The sequence below is a fragment of the Cervus canadensis genome, chromosome 6 (genome assembly GCF_019320065.1).
Source record: "Cervus canadensis isolate Bull #8, Minnesota chromosome 6, ASM1932006v1, whole genome shotgun sequence".
NCBI lineage: Eukaryota > Metazoa > Chordata > Mammalia > Artiodactyla > Cervidae > Cervus > Cervus canadensis.
The window spans coordinates 2,034,041-2,050,780 of NC_057391.1; the positions used below are offsets into that span (position 1 = coordinate 2,034,041).

The 16,740-nt window shown below is 33.2% G+C and overlaps 1 protein-coding gene across 1 annotated transcript in view; it reads left to right on the forward strand.

Moving 5' to 3' along the window:
* The window catches only part of YTHDC2 (YTH domain containing 2), a 64,696-nt gene extending 53,305 nt beyond the window's left edge, over positions 1 to 11,391 (forward strand). The window contains exons 26-30 of the mRNA XM_043470629.1: positions 2,226 to 2,403; positions 7,071 to 7,274; positions 8,024 to 8,206; positions 9,427 to 9,514; positions 9,629 to 11,391. Of these exons, the coding sequence (XP_043326564.1) occupies positions 2,226 to 2,403; positions 7,071 to 7,274; positions 8,024 to 8,206; positions 9,427 to 9,507 (646 nt within the window). The 3' untranslated portion in view covers positions 9,508 to 9,514; positions 9,629 to 11,391. The remainder of the gene's footprint in view (positions 1 to 2,225; positions 2,404 to 7,070; positions 7,275 to 8,023; positions 8,207 to 9,426; positions 9,515 to 9,628) is intronic.
* The last annotated feature ends 5,349 nt before the right edge of the window (positions 11,392 to 16,740 follow it).

Here is a 16,740-nt window from a genome sequence, read left to right on the forward strand (position 1 = left end):
AGCTTAAGAAACTATTAAAACATGGAAATTGCCCATATCCCATTATAAAATTAAACCAGTGTTTAAATTGTCATTTTTTACATAATAATTTGCTTACAAAGAATAAACATCTTTTCTATAAGAAAAATGAGATATAACTGAGTTATCAGAATTCTTTGTTCCTCTTAAATGAAAATGTAGGTGGAAGGTTTTATACAAATGCTTTGTTTCTACATGTATGAAATTTGAGGGGGAGCCAAAATTTGGGGAGGAAGAGAGAGGAAAGCGAGAATAGAGCACAGAATCAAAGATCAAATTGGAAACTGCAAAAGTAGGCATTTGGTTCTATTGGAAGCATCATTTTTTTTTAATAAGATATTACTCTCAAATAAGTTCTGTTACCTAGTTTTCAGGTAGATAATCTGCCAAGGTAAGAATGATGGAATTTTAGAGGTATAACTTGATAATTCACTGAACTTCAATTCTTGAAGACAAAAGCCCTGAAAAGTTGGTTTTTTATATTTATCAAGTTCTTAATAATTATTCACATGTTTATTTATTATATATTTTTGTTAGCATTTTTAGGCTTTAGCTATTTTATTTCATTTGTGAAAGAAATATTGAATTCAAGATATTTATTGAAAGAGAAGCAAATTGTGGGGATAAGCTATTTAAACTTATTTTGAAGGCAGAGTAATTATAATTGCAAGACTCAGTGGAAGTTTATGAACTGTTTATGACTTATTCTTTTTATGCTCTGTTTAATTATTATATATAAACACAGCAAAGTAAATGATTGTTGTTGTTCAGTCTCCCAGTTGTGTCTAACTCTTTGTGACCCCATGGACTGCAGCACTCCATGCCTCTCTGTCCCCCACCATCTCCTGAAGTTTGCCCAAGTTCATGTCCATTGCATCAGTGATGCCATCCAGCCATCTCATCCTCAGACGATTTTCACCTATTTGCTGTATCTACCCAATTATTTTTTCCTTGCTTTCTTTCTTTCTTGTTCACGTATTTCAAAATCAGTCTCTCATATCATGTCATTTTACTCCTCTGTATTTAGAATTGTATTTCTTAAAAAACAGAGGCACTTTTCCTTTACAATCAAAATCCAGTAATCAGTCCCAATAAAATAATCATTTTCCCAGTTCTCAAACTATGTTTATTTGAAACAGCATTTAGGGCGGACTCAACTCATGCACTGTGTTAGGGTGTCTTGTTTCTTGAATCTCTTGTGATCTAGAGCAGTTTGTTCCTTTGTTGACTTTTCTTAGGAAACTAGGTCAGTGGTATGAGATGTACCACATTCTGGATATGTCTCTTTTTATTGCTATACCCTGCATATTTCATGGATGTGGTTAGCTGTCAAGGCTTGATTAGATCCAGTATTTTGGCAAGAACATTTTTTTTCTTTTGGCAGGAATATTTTATAGGTAATGCTGTGAACTTTATATTATACTGCTTTAGGAAGTACTTAATGTCTTCTTTGTTTTTAATGTCTGGTTTTCCACTGAGATGTATACTTTAAAAAAAATTATAAAATTCTTGACTGTCATTTTTGCTGCATTTATTCATAGAACTTTAAAACAGAAGAATCTTAGCATTTAGCCAGTTTAATCCCTTTATTTAACAGCTAAGGATATTAGCTAAATTAAATTAAAAGAGAAATTAAAAGACTTGCCTAGGATCACCTACCTCATTAGTTGTAAATTTAGTTCTGTCTGAAAATCTTCTCTTCTGACTCTAGTCCAGTATTATTTCCATTTTGCCATGCTTTAATTTTTAGTATGCTTTTGAAATCTGTTTGGTTTTAAGATATACACAAGTGGAAGAGGAGTAGGTGATTTTTTAGTAACGGCCATTAGCATAGATGTGTTTAAATAATTTTAAAATGGTAAAGACATTAGGCATCGATATATGACATTATAATTGTTTAGGATTTCTTCTAGACTGTCATAAAAGATGTTAGGAGTTTTGTAAGGGAAATAATACATGGGTATCTAAATTAAAATTTTTTATAGGTTGTTTTTAATGTATTTTTGTATTGTTTTAAAAAAATGTAATCTTTTTAAGTGTACCCTAATAGTACAATCCTTTCTTCTAAGTGTAATAGAAGAATGAAACTACCTTTTTAAATGCTATTCCATATATCACAGAATCATTGAACTTTGGTTTGAAATGGAGTCTGCTTTGTATTATGATCTTATGTGTAACTGATCTTTGCTTCCTTCTTTTTACTCAAGAGTACTGATGAAATCTCCAGCTCCAGCACTACACCAACCTCAGAAGTATAAAGATAGAGGAATTTTGCATCCTAAACGAAGCACTGAGGACCGGTCAGATCAATCTTCTGTGAAATCTACAGACAGCAGTAATTATCCAAGCCCTTGTGCTAGTCCTTCTCCTCCATCCTCAGGAAAGGTAGAGTATCAGGGATTTGTAGCACATCTGGTGTTACTTATTTAAACAAAATTATAAATAATTCTACTTTTAAATCACTGATCATGGCCTCTGTTCTAGGTACAAATAGAAGTTTGCAAACAGTAAATTTTTTAGTTTTTCCTGCTTGCCAGGTATTTTTGGTCGGTATCATCCAAGGAAGTTTTCATACTAGTAGACCATTCCCTGATGGCATGTGGCTAAGCAGTTCATGATTCCCTTTCTGTACCTTTAGAACCTTTTTTTTTGTTAAATACAAATGACAAGAGGAATTTCTTAAATTAATTTTGATTTGTACTTTCAGAATTGAAAACAATCTTTCATTCTTAACTGATTTCTTCAATTCAGTGGTTATATTAAAAATACAACACTAGATGGGGTTAGGAAGATAAGGAAATGTTGATAAAGAATTGAGAACTATGTATCTTTTATAAAGTTTATGATATGAATGATTTCAACTATTTAGAATAATTTTAATTTAACACCTGAATAAGTATTTGGTTAGTGTTTTTTAGCTATGTGATGTAGTTCTGGTGAAAATGTCTGCTAAAATACTATTGTTAAATAAGAGGAAAAGAAATGTTTTTGCAGATTTATATTCTTAGGTTTTAAGAGTATTTTTGGTTTTAATTTTAAGTGCCTTTATTAAGGCATAATTTACATGATAAAATTCACCAATTCAAACTGTTCAATTCAGTGAATTTTGACAAGTGTATGCAATCATGAACTGTACTATAGCCTCATGGATAGCATTCCCATTACCCTCGGATTCTGGCAACCACTAAGCTGCTCTTTGTTCTTAAAGCTTTGCTTCTTTTTGGAACTTCCTGTAAAGGAAATGTGTATAACTTTTTGTGACTGGCTTACTTCACTTTTGAAATTCATTTGTAAATTATTGAGTTTATTATTATTATTATATTAGTTATATATAATATACAATGTTATTATATATTTTATATTATATTAATATAAATATATTTAATTATATTTGATTTATATTAAATTCTATTTATATAAAAATTATATATAAATATATAGATTATAAATTATTTACATATAAATTATATATAAACAATATATAATTATAATTTTATATAATTGATAATTATATTATATTTAATTATATTAAATTATATTTATAATATTTGAATTATTATATATTATGAATATTATAACTATTAACATTAATATATTATATTAATATTATATATTACATATAATATATCATATAATAGTATATGTTATTTATATTAGTATTATGTATAATATAATATAAATTATATTTTATATTATATATTATATGTTATATATAATATACTACATTACAATATAACATAATAATTTAATATTATATATTAATATTATGTATAATATAATATACTAATTATTATATATAATATATATTAATAATATATTATGCAAGTAGAAGATAATTAATATAAGTGGAATATTAATATAATTATATATTAGTTACATATATTATTGTTATAATTATTATATTATTAGTTTATTACTTGTTATTGCTGAATAGTATGTATTCCATTGTGTGGATATATCCTGTTCAGTTCAGTTCAGTCACTCTGCTGTGTCTGACTCTTTGTGACCCCATGGACTACAGCACACCAGGCCTCCCTGTCCATCACCAATTCCCGGAGCTTACCCAAACTCATGTCCACTGAGTCGATGCCATCCAACCATCTCATCTTCTGTCGTTCCCTTCTCTTCCCACCTTCAATCTTTCCCAGCATCAGGGTCTTTTCAAATGAGTCAGTTCTTCACATCAGGTGGCCAAAGTACTGGAGTTTCAGCTTCAGCATCAGTCGTTCCAATGAACACTCCTTTAGGATGGACTGGTTGGGTCTTCTTGCAGTCCAAGGGACTCTCAAAAGTCTTCTCCAACATCACAGTTCAGAAGCATCAATTCTTCGGCACTCAGCTTTCCTCACAGTCCAACTCTCACATCCATACATGACCACTGGAAAAACCATAGCCTTGACTAGACAGACCTTTGTTGGCAAAGTAATGTTTCTGCTTTTTAATATGCTGTCTAGGTTTGTCATAAATTTTCTTCCTAGGAACAAGCATCTTTTAATTTCATGCCTGCAGTCACCATCTGCAGTGATTTTGGAGTCCCCCAAAATAAAGTCAGCCACTGTTTCCACTCTTTCCCCATCTATTTACCATGAAGTGATGGGACCAGATGCCATGATCTTAGTTTTATGAATGTTGAGTTTTCAGCCAACTTTTCACTCTCCTCTTTTGCTTTCATCAAGAGGCTCTTAAGTTCTTCGCTTTCTGCCAAAAGGGTGGTGTCATCTACATATCTGAGGTTATTGATATTTCTTCTGGCAGTCTTGATTCCAGATTTGTTTATAAACAGTATGTTCATCTATTCACCATGCATGGACTTTTGGATTGTTTCTACTTTTTGGCTATTATTAATAATATTCAGGTACACATCTTTATATACAGATGTGTTCTCTGATCTTGGGTCCATACCCATGAGTGTGTTTGTTGGGTTGTGTGGTGAGTGTAACTTTACAAGAAACTACTCAACTGTTTTCCAAAACAACTGCACTATTTTCTGTCCCCTTCAGTAATCTATGAGGATTCCATTTGCTCAATATTCTTAACAGTGCTTGACATTACTAGACTCTTAATTTTAGCTATTTAGGTGTATAGTGAAGCACCATTGTAGTTTTAACTTGTGTTTTCCCAATGATTAAGTATTATATTGACCATCATTTCACATGCTTTTTTCCATTTCTGAATCTTCTTTGGTGAAATATCTGTTCAAGTTTTTGTTAAAGTTTTTTAGGTTGTTTATTGGTTGTCTTTTTTTATTTAGTTGTAAGAGTTCTCTATACAAGTTTTAATTATCTGTGTTGTAAACACTTTTTTCAATAGTCTGTGCTTGCATTTACATTTTATTAATGGTTTCTTTTTTTGTCTTCATGTAACCCACCATTTTATTTATTTATTTAAGAGTGTTTTTAACTTTTTTTAGTTTTTAACTTTTTATTGAGGTATACTTAATTTACAATATCATATTAGTTTTAGGTGTACAACATAATGATTCAATATTTTTATGGATCATACTCCATTTAAAATTTGTTACAAAATAATGGTTATATTTTCCTGTTCTATACAATGTGTCCTTGTTATTTATTTTTAATTTTATTTTTATTTTATATTAGAGTATAGTTGGTTTACAATATTGTGTTAGTTTCAGGTGTACATCAAGGTGATTCGGTTATCTTTTAAAGAACAAATGCTTTTAATTTTGATGGAAGTCCATTTAATTTATTTTTAATATTTCATCTGTATTTTCTATTACAGTTCATATTTTTTGTGTCTAAGAAGTCCTTGCCTAATCAAAGATTCCAGAGATTTTCTACTGTGCTTTCTTCTAGAGATTTTATAGTTGGAACTCTTTGCATGCTGTACCTCACTTGGTCATTATGTATTACCCTTTTAAAATATTGCTGGATTTGATTTTGCTCCATCAAAAATTTTATTAAATGAGGGATCTTTGTTTATGAGGGATGCTATTCTCTAGTTATCTTTCCTTGTGTTATCTTTGTATGATTTTGGTATCAGGGTTGTGTGGTTATGTTATGGTTAGTGGGGAAGTGGTCCTTTGACTTCGATTTTTGAAAGAGATGTATAGGCTTAATATTATTCCTTCCTTAAGTGCTTGATGGAATTCACTACTTAAGTCATTTTTACCTTGTCCTAATGTATCTTGAATCAGCATTATGCCCTTTCAGTTATAGTTTGAGAACCTTGCAACAGTATATTTATATTATTACCCTTCAGTCCTTTGTTGATATTGGTTTCTTGCATTTTATTTCTACATGTTACAAATGTCAGAATATATTAGTTTTTATTTTACACAATTACCTTTATATCAAAAGTCAAGAAAGTGTCTTTTATATTTACTAGGGCAGAGGGTGGTTTTTATTCTGGTACGAATTTATTTACAGCACTAGGGATCCTTCCATGGGCTGATGTGCTAGGTATTACACATTCTTTCCATTCTGTCTGGGAAAAAGATGAAATATTCCCAAACATGTATGAGCTCTAAGAACTCTTTTTCTTTGAATTTTTCCTTGCTTCAGGTCATTTTTTCTTACTATGTTCAGGTCTTTACTTAGCCAAACACTTGTGAGGACCCCTTCTGTAGTTCCCTGTTTTCTTCCCATGCAGCTCCCTTCCATCTGGTACACTGCCATGCAAAATCTAGTTAACTTGGCCTCTAAAATGTAAGTTCAGTGAGGCCATTGGATTCCGTTTGTGTTTCCCTTCCTGCATTGTCACCTGGAAACTGTATCCAGGCAGTAAGCTGAAGCAGTTTTTGTTTTGTTTTCAGTCTTTGCAAGTTTATTAAGATATTTTCTGAAAGTACATTTGGAGTATAAATCAGAGTTTACTATTCTGAATGCTCTGAAAATCAGGACTTGGTTTTGGTTCTTTCACCTCACTTTGATTGAGTCTTGTGTAAGTTTTCAGCCATGATAGAGCTACTTAAATTTGTTGAATATTTGGTGAAATATTTTGGTTTATATATTTATAAGATGTTATTTAATTGAGCCTATTGATTTTGAAAGGTCAAGTTTCATTTCAAGAATTTATGCATTCTTTTTTAGGGCTCAAAATCTCCTTCACCAAAACCAAACATGCCTATTCGATACTTCATAATGAAGAGTAGCAATCTGAGAAACCTTGAAATTTCTCAACAGAAGGGTATCTGGTCCACAACTCCTAGTAATGAGCGGAAGCTAAATCGAGCCTTTTGGGAAAGCAGCGTGGTTTACTTGGTATTTTCTGTTCAAGGATCTGGACATTTCCAGGTGAGCCATCCTGAAACAGTAAAAGGACATTTTTCTGGCTGTAGATTAGATCAGTTAAATCATAGAGGTTAAGAAGAAGCTGGGTTTTTATTGCATTGGAACGTAAGAATGCATTGTGCTTGACTGAGGATGAGGAATATATTGCACCTCTTCAAAGGAATGGTATAGAGGGATCCCTTTGTTTTTGCCTTGTTTTCCCACAGTCTCTCCAGATAAACAATTTTTCCTTCTAAGGACAACTTAAGATTTCAGGTGGATTAAAAGTAATGAGTAGTGTGACTTTGTGATAAAATGTTTATTTAAATAGTGCCAAAGAGATTAGTCCGACCATCAAGAAACTAAGTGTGTTTCTTAACTCAGCTTGACTTGATGTATATCTGAATTTATAAAATAATGGATTTATTATTTGATATAATTATCATTTTTTGAACTAAAAACCTGGAAGTTAGATTGTATTCATATGGTAAAGGAATAAATGTGGGTTTAGAACTATGATACATTATTTAGAAAATATGTGTTTGTATTTAAAATTATTTTAGAAAGCTGAAATCGGTCTTTCCTCTAAAATTTTCTAATTCATCTTCTTATAAGAAATACTTAATGAGTGTCTTTCTGGAATTTTGTTAGATATCTATTATTTTTATATTACATTGTTACCTTAAAAGTACAAAAACCTCAGGGCTTTCTCAGATAAATTGAATTTAGAGGTCTTAATATCATCCTCCCCTTTTCCCTCATTTTACTCACAGGGATTTTCTAGAATGTCTTCTGAGATAGGAAGAGAGAAGAGTCAGGATTGGGGCTCAGCTGGACTAGGAGGAGTGTTTAAGGTGGAGTGGATACGGAAAGAAAGTCTTCCGTTTCAGTTTGCACACCATTTACTCAATCCTTGGAATGACAACAAGAAAGTCCAGATAAGCAGAGATGGGCAGGTATACAATGGCATTTAATGTTTTTCTTCCACTCTTTGTTTTGTTTGGCTGTTACTGAGTGACTTGTTTGAGAAACAAATGCAAGAATACAAATTGTATATTCCCTGTGCACATGGGAAGATAATGGTTCAATTTGTAGAAGAGTTAGTTAAAAACCTACCTGCAAAGGTGCCTGACAGAGCTCTTTTTTTTTTTTTTTAAACATTTTGTAAACCTGACTTTGCTCTGTCATTGTATATATAATCTTTCATGTCAGTTCTTGGAGGTTCCTATTGTCTAACTAACGTGATATAATAAAAAACCTAGTGTAATCTGAAGTAATTTCACTAAAGTCTAAGGATAAGAACAGTATCTAAGTTCTTTATGGATTTAACTAATGATATAAATAGCAGCAATTTTATATTTTTGTGGCTTGTTTTGTTTGTGTTATGCTTTGCCTTCATGATACTGCTGATAGGCATTTTAAACTAGTTAAGGTGATAGGAATTAACATATATATATTGATGACTGTGCTAGTTTCTTTATATGAGGTAGTTCAATTCTTAAGCCTAAAATAAGTTATTGACCAAGATTTTTGTAGGAGAAAATAGATTCAGAGAATCTATTTAGAGAGCTATCTAGTTATTCATTTAGAGAGTTATCTAAGGCTACATCTAATACTTCATCTGAACGAGTGTGACTCTTCAAATAACCGCATGAAAACTCTTAAGGTTCTTTTTAAGTGCACATGGTGTCACAAGAGGACAATAAATGACATTCTTTTCAATTATGTGAGAATATTTTAATTTTTATTCGATAATAATTTTGAAATCAATTTCATTCCTTAAGAATATTACATAGTATCTAAGAATCTTTCTTGAGGGAAAAAATGCAAACATCTAAAATGCTAAGTATTAACATAAACGTTTGGAAGTACAAAAGCTGAGTACTTTTGCTAAATCTTCATGAAAACAAAATTCACTATTTCCTGGGAGAAAAAATTCCAGAAGAACTCCCCAGAAATTTTTCACCATTTTGTCATGGGCAGTTGTAATATTTGCAGGTTAACTGCAACCTTGGACGTTGGGAAGTCAACTCTAAATCTTCATGAAAAGCATTAGAGCAGTGAAGGCATAACATGATTTTAGTAGAAATATGAAATTTGATTTTCTTACATTTTTATCAGTATAGTTTTCAATCTAGTTGTTTTTATGTTTATTGTGACTTTTGGTTTATACTAGGAACTAGAACCTCAGGTTGGTGAACAGTTGCTCCAGTTATGGGAACGCCTTCCGCTGGGAGAAAAAACCACAACTGATTAATATTCAGGTTATACCATACTTAACTTTGAGTACAGGCATTATTTGTTATCATTAAGGAAATCTTTCAGATTATTTATATTTTCTTTTTTCCTTCTCCTTTTTTTGTTTTTAACTCTTTCAGAACTCTTAGCTTTCAGAAGAACATCATGCTTCCTTATAACCATTGAATGCACTGACGTCCAAAAACTGAGATGGGGTTGTGTTATGAATGAGCTTTTCTGGTTGAAAGTGTTTCTTGAGGACCACCATCTTCATATAAAAGAGAAAAGGATAATTTAATTTTTATAGTGATCATAGGGAATGATTATGTGTTTGTTAATATGTTTATAATTGAATGAAGTAGTTGTTTCTTTATTTAACACAGCAGCAGTTAACATATTTAATTTGAAGTTAAACAGTTGTTTGAAACACTGACTTAGATCTCTAATTGGTGATTTGTTTTAATGCAAGATAAATTGTTTACTTTTAAGAAAAGTCTGATTTTATCTGTCCACCTGAGCACTATTATAGAAGAGTCAACTCTAAAGATTTATCATTAAAAACAAAGAAAAGCAAATGACCAAAATGTAAAAATGTCCCTTTAAAAAAGTACATGCTAGTTAAGGACTGTTCATTCTGCCATTTTTAACCTGAGGTACCTTAAGGAAAAAAAAAAAAAGAAGAAAGAATCTTCTTGTTCTGCAACTATGTAAAACACAGTAAAAACTGAAGAAAGGCAGAATTCCTTCCTGACTTGAATCACATCAGATTAAGTGCTTAATAGAGGTGCTACCTCTATTAATCTGATGTGTCCAAACCATCCTTTCTCCTACATGACAATCTTCACATATTATCTCTGATATAAAAACAGTGATTATGAACTCTTCATTTTGGCTAGAGAAACTTGATTTAGACAAGTTAAAGATTTAAGCAAGTTATACAAGTTGGAAAAAAAATGCTTGTAACAGTTAATGGTAACTTGGTTTCTGTATTTTTCCAAACTGAAGCTCCCAAACAACATACAATGTTTTCTAGTACTTTTTATCCTACTTCTGTTTCCAGGTAAGATTTCTCTCTTGCTCCTTTTTTTTTTTTTTTTGCATTTGTGGTTTAATAAATGGAGAGTAACTTTTTGTAAACCCATGTTAGTGCCAACTCTTACCTTTCTTTGCCATCTCAGAATTATTTGGTTTGATCTCTTTACCACAGTTGTCTATAAAATTTCCTTAGAGGCTTTCTGAAGGGAAATGGAAGTTCAAGGAGAAATGAAAGAATTGTATTGGTTGCTGAGTTCTAAGTGAAACAGGTTTGATAGCACTTCTCATGATGCATTTGGGTCATTGCTATGTAACAAAAAACCAACATGAATCTAATTTAAACACAAAAAGAGTAAGTGTTCTGCTTCTTTATTTAAGAGTAAAGAAGTGAAAAGTCATTCATCAACATAAAATCTTGGGCACTCTTCTCTACTTTCTCTGGGAAAGCATTGTATGTTGGTGCATTAGTTTAAAATGCTGGCTGTAACTTTTGCCTGTACTTGTAGTTACTGGGATTTTGTTTGTTTTATACTTTGAAACATACCTGTAAATTGAGCCTGTGTGACTTATGTTCCACTATATGTATATTACATTTCTTTTCCTATTAGAGCAAGTTGTGGTTTTCTGATAATGTATACATTTATTTAGGTATATATTTAGCAGTTCACAGTATTCTAATCTGGAAGTAAGAGCTTCTGAAAAATAGAACTTGTTTCAATTTCCACCTGTTTTCTAATCTCTATCCCTGTATGTAAATAATGAGTTTGTTGATATTTAAGATGAACACAATTTGAATGTAATTAAAATGCTGTTTTTTTTTTGAGAGAGATGAACTTTAAATATACTTATTAAATGAAATTCTATTAAATCATTTAGATTTTGTTATTTCTGACATTATCAATGATCAACAATTATCCCTTGAGATATTAATCAATTTCATACACTTTGAAAAATACTAAATTGCAGTAGAAGGTGATGGCCTCACATCAGTACCTTTCCCTAGAAAAAAAATTACCTTATTATGATAGGGGCATGAGAAAAATCCCAAGGCTTGTTTTAACATAAAATCTGATTATTAATAGGCTATGTAGCTGTCCACCTTCTGTTCTCAAGACGGTGCATTATGCCATTGTATCCAGCCTCACTCTACCAATTACAGCAAAGATAAACAATAAGGAAAGAATAATCTCAGTTGAGTACTTCAAGGAAAGACATGTTCATTTAAGAATTTGTTCTCAGAGACTCATTCTTCACCATTTAAAATCTTATATCCTGAGACAGAGAAAATGTTGAGAAATAAGTCAAATGAACTTTACACCTGAATCAATACCAGGGTGAAAAGCTGGACACATAATTCACAGGTGACCACACGTCTTGGTCTGAGCAAGCTTCTCATACACAGATCCTTGCTGTGCTGCTGAGATCTCCATGATTGCTGTCTACCCAGAGGCCCACACAGTGCCAAGTGTGGCCAAGGCCACTGGGTGCATCATGGTTTTTCTAGCCAAATATGAATTTCTACTTGGCTGTCTAATAGAATCTCAAATTCGGTATATTCAAAATTTAGCCGCAATTCTTTCACCACAGTCTGTTCCACTTAAAGTTGTCCTGTTTTTGATTAGTGCCACTTTCATTCTTTTAGTTGTTCAAACCAGAAAACTTGGAGTTATATGTGATTCCTTTATTTCTGTCAATTTAATCCATCAGAAAATTTTCCTGGGTTCAGCTTCAAAATATATCTAGACTCCAGCTGGTTCTCACCACATGTGTCACAACTGCTCTGGACTGAGCCACCTTCATTCCTAAGATGTCTTCCCTTCTTTACCCCTTCCTCATGCTACCAGTCTATTTTCAACACAGAATCAGTCTTTAAAAACATTGAATCAATTTATATTATTCTGTTTGCTTAAAACCCTGCAGTGGCTCCCCAATTCACTCAAAGCCAAAGTCCTTATAATGGCATGATGATCTGGTCCCCTTTTATGAGCTGGTTCCCTATTCTCTGACCATCTCTCCTCTGCTCTCCTCCTCTACGCATTCCACTTTAGCCACGTTGACCTCTTCATTGTTCCTTCAATATCAAGTACCTTCCAGCATCAGAGACTAGTTTTCTTTCTTCACTCTACCTGGAATGCCTTTCTCAGAATACCTGTTTGGCCAATTAGTTATGTCATCATTTAGTGTTAGCTTTACTGTAAAGTTTTTTTTAAAGAAACCATATCAATAACTTCAGATATGCAGATGATACCACCCTTAAGGCAGAAAGCGAAGAGGAACTAAATAAAGATTAAGGTGAAAGAGGAGAGTGAAAAAGCTGACTTAAAACTTAACGTCCAAAAAACTAAGATCATAGCATCCGGTCCCATCACTTCATGGCAAATTGATGGGGGAAAAATGGAAACAGTGACAGACTTTATTTTCTTGGGCTCCAAAATCACTGTGGATGGTGACCGCAGCCATGAAATTAAAAGACACTTGCTCCTTGGGAAAAAAAGTTGTGACAAACCCAGACAGTGTATCAGAAAAGCAGAAATATCACTTTGCTAACAAAGGTCCATAGAGTCAAAGCTATGGTTTTTCCAGTAGTCCTGTATGGATGTGAGAGTTGGACCATAAAGAAGGCTGAGTGCTGGAGAATTGATGCTTTCGAATTGTGGGGTTGGAGAAGACTCTTGAGAGTCTCTTAGACAACAAGGGAATCAACCCTGAATATTCATTGGAAGGACTGATGCTGAAACTGAAGCCCCAATACTTTGGCCAGCTGTTGCGGAGACAACTCACCCGAAAAGATCCTGATGAAAGATTGAGGGCAGAAGGAGAAGGGGATGACAAAGGATAAGATAATTGGATGGCATCACCGACTCGAGGGATATGAGTTCGAGCAAGCTCCAGGAGATAGTGAAGGACAGGGAGACCTGGCATGCTGCAGTCCATGGAGTTGCAAAGTGTCTTAATAACAACAGTTTAACTTTAAAAATTAACAAACAGTAAAATCAAATGTTTCTTAGATATACAGCTCTATGACTTTTCATACATGTACAGACATATGTAATTTATACCACAATGAGGATACAGTTCCATCACCTCCAAAACTCCCTCATGCTATCCTTCGTAGTTACATACTCCTCCCACATTTAACCCCTGCCAGCTGGTCTATTCTCTGACATTCTAGTTTTTTCCTTTTGAAAATATATTAAAAAATTATACATATAACCTTTTGGGTCTGGTTTTTTTTTTTTTTTTTTCACTCATCTTAATGCCTTTATTTATTTATTTTTTTACTTTTTTTTCCATTTATTTTTATTAGTTGGAGGCTAATTACTTTACAATATTGTAGTAGTTTTTGCCATACATTGACGTGAATCAGCCATGGATTTGCATGTTTTCCCCATCCCGATCCCCCCTCCCGCCCCTCTCTAGGTCTTCCCAGTGCACCAGCCCCTAGCACTTGTCTCATGCGTCCGACCTGGACTGGTGATCTGTTTCACCCTTGATAGAATACTTGTTTCAATGCTGTTCTCTCAGAATATCCCACCCTCACCTTCTCCCATAGAGTCTAAAAGTCTGTTCTGTACATCTGTGTCTCTTTTTCTGTTTTGCATATAGGGTTATCATTACCATCTTTCTAAATTCCATACATATGCGTTAGTATACTGTATTGGTGTTTATCTTTCTGGCTTACTTCACTCTGTATAATGGGCTCCAGTTTCATCCATCTCATTAGAACTGATTCAAATGAATTCTTTTTAATGGCTGAGTAATATTCCATTGTGAATATGTACCATAGCTTCCTTATCCATTTGTCTGCTGATGGGCATCTAGGTTGCTTCCATGTCCTGGCTATTATAAACAGTGCTGCGATGAACATTGGGGTGCATGTGTCTCTTTCAGATCTGGTTTCCTCAGTGTGTATGCCCAGAAGTGGGATTGCTGGGTCATATGGCAGTTCTATTTCCAGTTTTTTAAGGAATCTCCACACTGTTCTCCATAGTGGCTGTACTAGTTTGCATTCCCACCAACAGTGTAAGAGGGTTCCCTTTTCTCCACATCCTCTCCAGCATTTATTGCTTGTAGACTTTTGGATAGCAGCCATCCTGCCTGGCGTGTAATGGTACCTCATTGTGGTTTTGATTTGCATTTCTCTGATAATGAGTGATATTGAACATCTTTTCATGTGTTTGTTAGCCATCTGTATGTCTTCTTCGGAGAAATGTCTGTTTAGATCTTTGGCCCATTTTTTGATTGGGTCATTTATTTTTCTGGAATTGAGCTTCAGGAGTTGCTTGTATATTTTTGAGATTAATCCTTTGTCTGTTTGTTCATTTGCTATTATTTTCTCCCATTCTGAAGGCTGTCTTTTCACCTTGCTTATAGTTTCCTTTGTTGTGCAAAAACTTTTAAGTTTCATTCGGTCCCATTTGTTTATTTTTGCTTTTATTTCCAATATTCTGGGAGGTGGGTCATAGAGGATCCTGCTGTTCTATATGTTGGAGAGTGTTTTGCCTATGTTCTCCTCTAAGAGTTTTATAGTTTCTGGTCTTCCATTTAGATCTTTAATCCATTTTGAGTTTATTTTTGTGTATGGTGTTAGAAAGTGTTCTAGTTTCATTCTTTTCTAAGTGGTTGATCAGTATTCCCAGCACCACTTGTTAAAGAGGTTGTCTTTTTTCCATTGTATATTCTTGCCTCCTCTGTCAAAGATACGGTGTCCATAGGTACGTGGATTTATCTCTGGGCTTTCTATTCTGTTCCGTTGATCTATATTTCTGTCTTTGTGCCAGGACCATACTGTCTTGATGACTATACACCACATTAACAAATTGAAAGATAAAAACCATATGATTATCTCAATAGATGCAGAAAAAGCCTTTGACAAAATTCAACATCCATTCATGATAAAAACTCTCCAGAAAGCGGGAATAGAAGGAACATACCTCAACATAATAAAAGCTATATATGACAAACCCACAGCAAACATTATCCTCAATGGTGAAAAATTGAAAGCATTTCCCCTAAAATCAGGAACAAGACAAGGGTGTCCACTCTCACCACTACTATTCAACATAGTTTTGGAAGTTTTAGCCACAGCAATCAGAGCAGAAAAAGAAAGAAAAGGAATCCAGATAGGAAAAGAAGAAGTGAAACTCTCACTGTTTGCAGATGACGTGATCCTCTACGTAGAAAACCCTAAAGGCTCTACCAGAAAATTACTAGAGCTAATCAATGAATATAGTAAAGTTGTAGGATATAAAATTAACACACAAAAATCCCTTGCATTCCTATACACTAACAATGAGAAAACAGAGAAATTAAGGAAACAATACCATTCACCATTGCAACAAAAAGAATAAAATACTTAGGAGTATATCTCCCTAAAGAAACAAAAGACCTATACATAGAAAACTATAAAACACTGAGGAAAGAAATCAAAGCAGACACAAATAGATCGAGAAATATACTGTGTTCATGGATTGGAAGAATCAATATTGTCAAAATGACTATACTACCCAAAGCAATCTATAGATTGAATGCAATCCCTATCAAGCTACCAACGGTATTCTTCACAGAACTAGAACAAATAATTTCACAATTTGTATGGAAATACAAAAAACCTCGAATAGCCAAATCAATCTTGAGAAAGAAGAATGGAACTGGAGGAATCAGCCTGCCTGACTTCAGGCTCTACTACAAAGTCACAGTCATCTTAATGCCTTTAAGCATGATCCAAGTCATGTATATCAAAGTTTACTTCTTTTTATTGTGAATAGTATTCCATTGCAGAGAATGTGCCACATTTTATATTTAACCATTTATTTGTCAAAGAGTATGTAGGTTGTTTTCCATATTTTATTTCCATTTTTATAAGTAGAACATTTAAATATTTGTGTACAGTATTTTATGTGGAACATGTTTCCATTTCTTGAGTAAATACCCAGGACTGGAATTGCTGGATCATATGGTAAGTTTATGTTTTATTTTATAAGAAGCTGCCAAAGTGTTTTCCACTGTGACTATACCATTTTGCATTCCTATCAGTGCTGTCTTAAGAGCTCCTGGTTGCTCCACATACTTAACAGCACTTACTATTGCTAATACATTTATTTCCACCATGCTATCTGCAATAGTATCTCTTCATCATTTTTCAGTTGTAGCTCTCTAATGACTGTTATTGTTTGTCATCTTTTCATGTGCTCCCTTAGTCTGTTCAGGTTGGTAA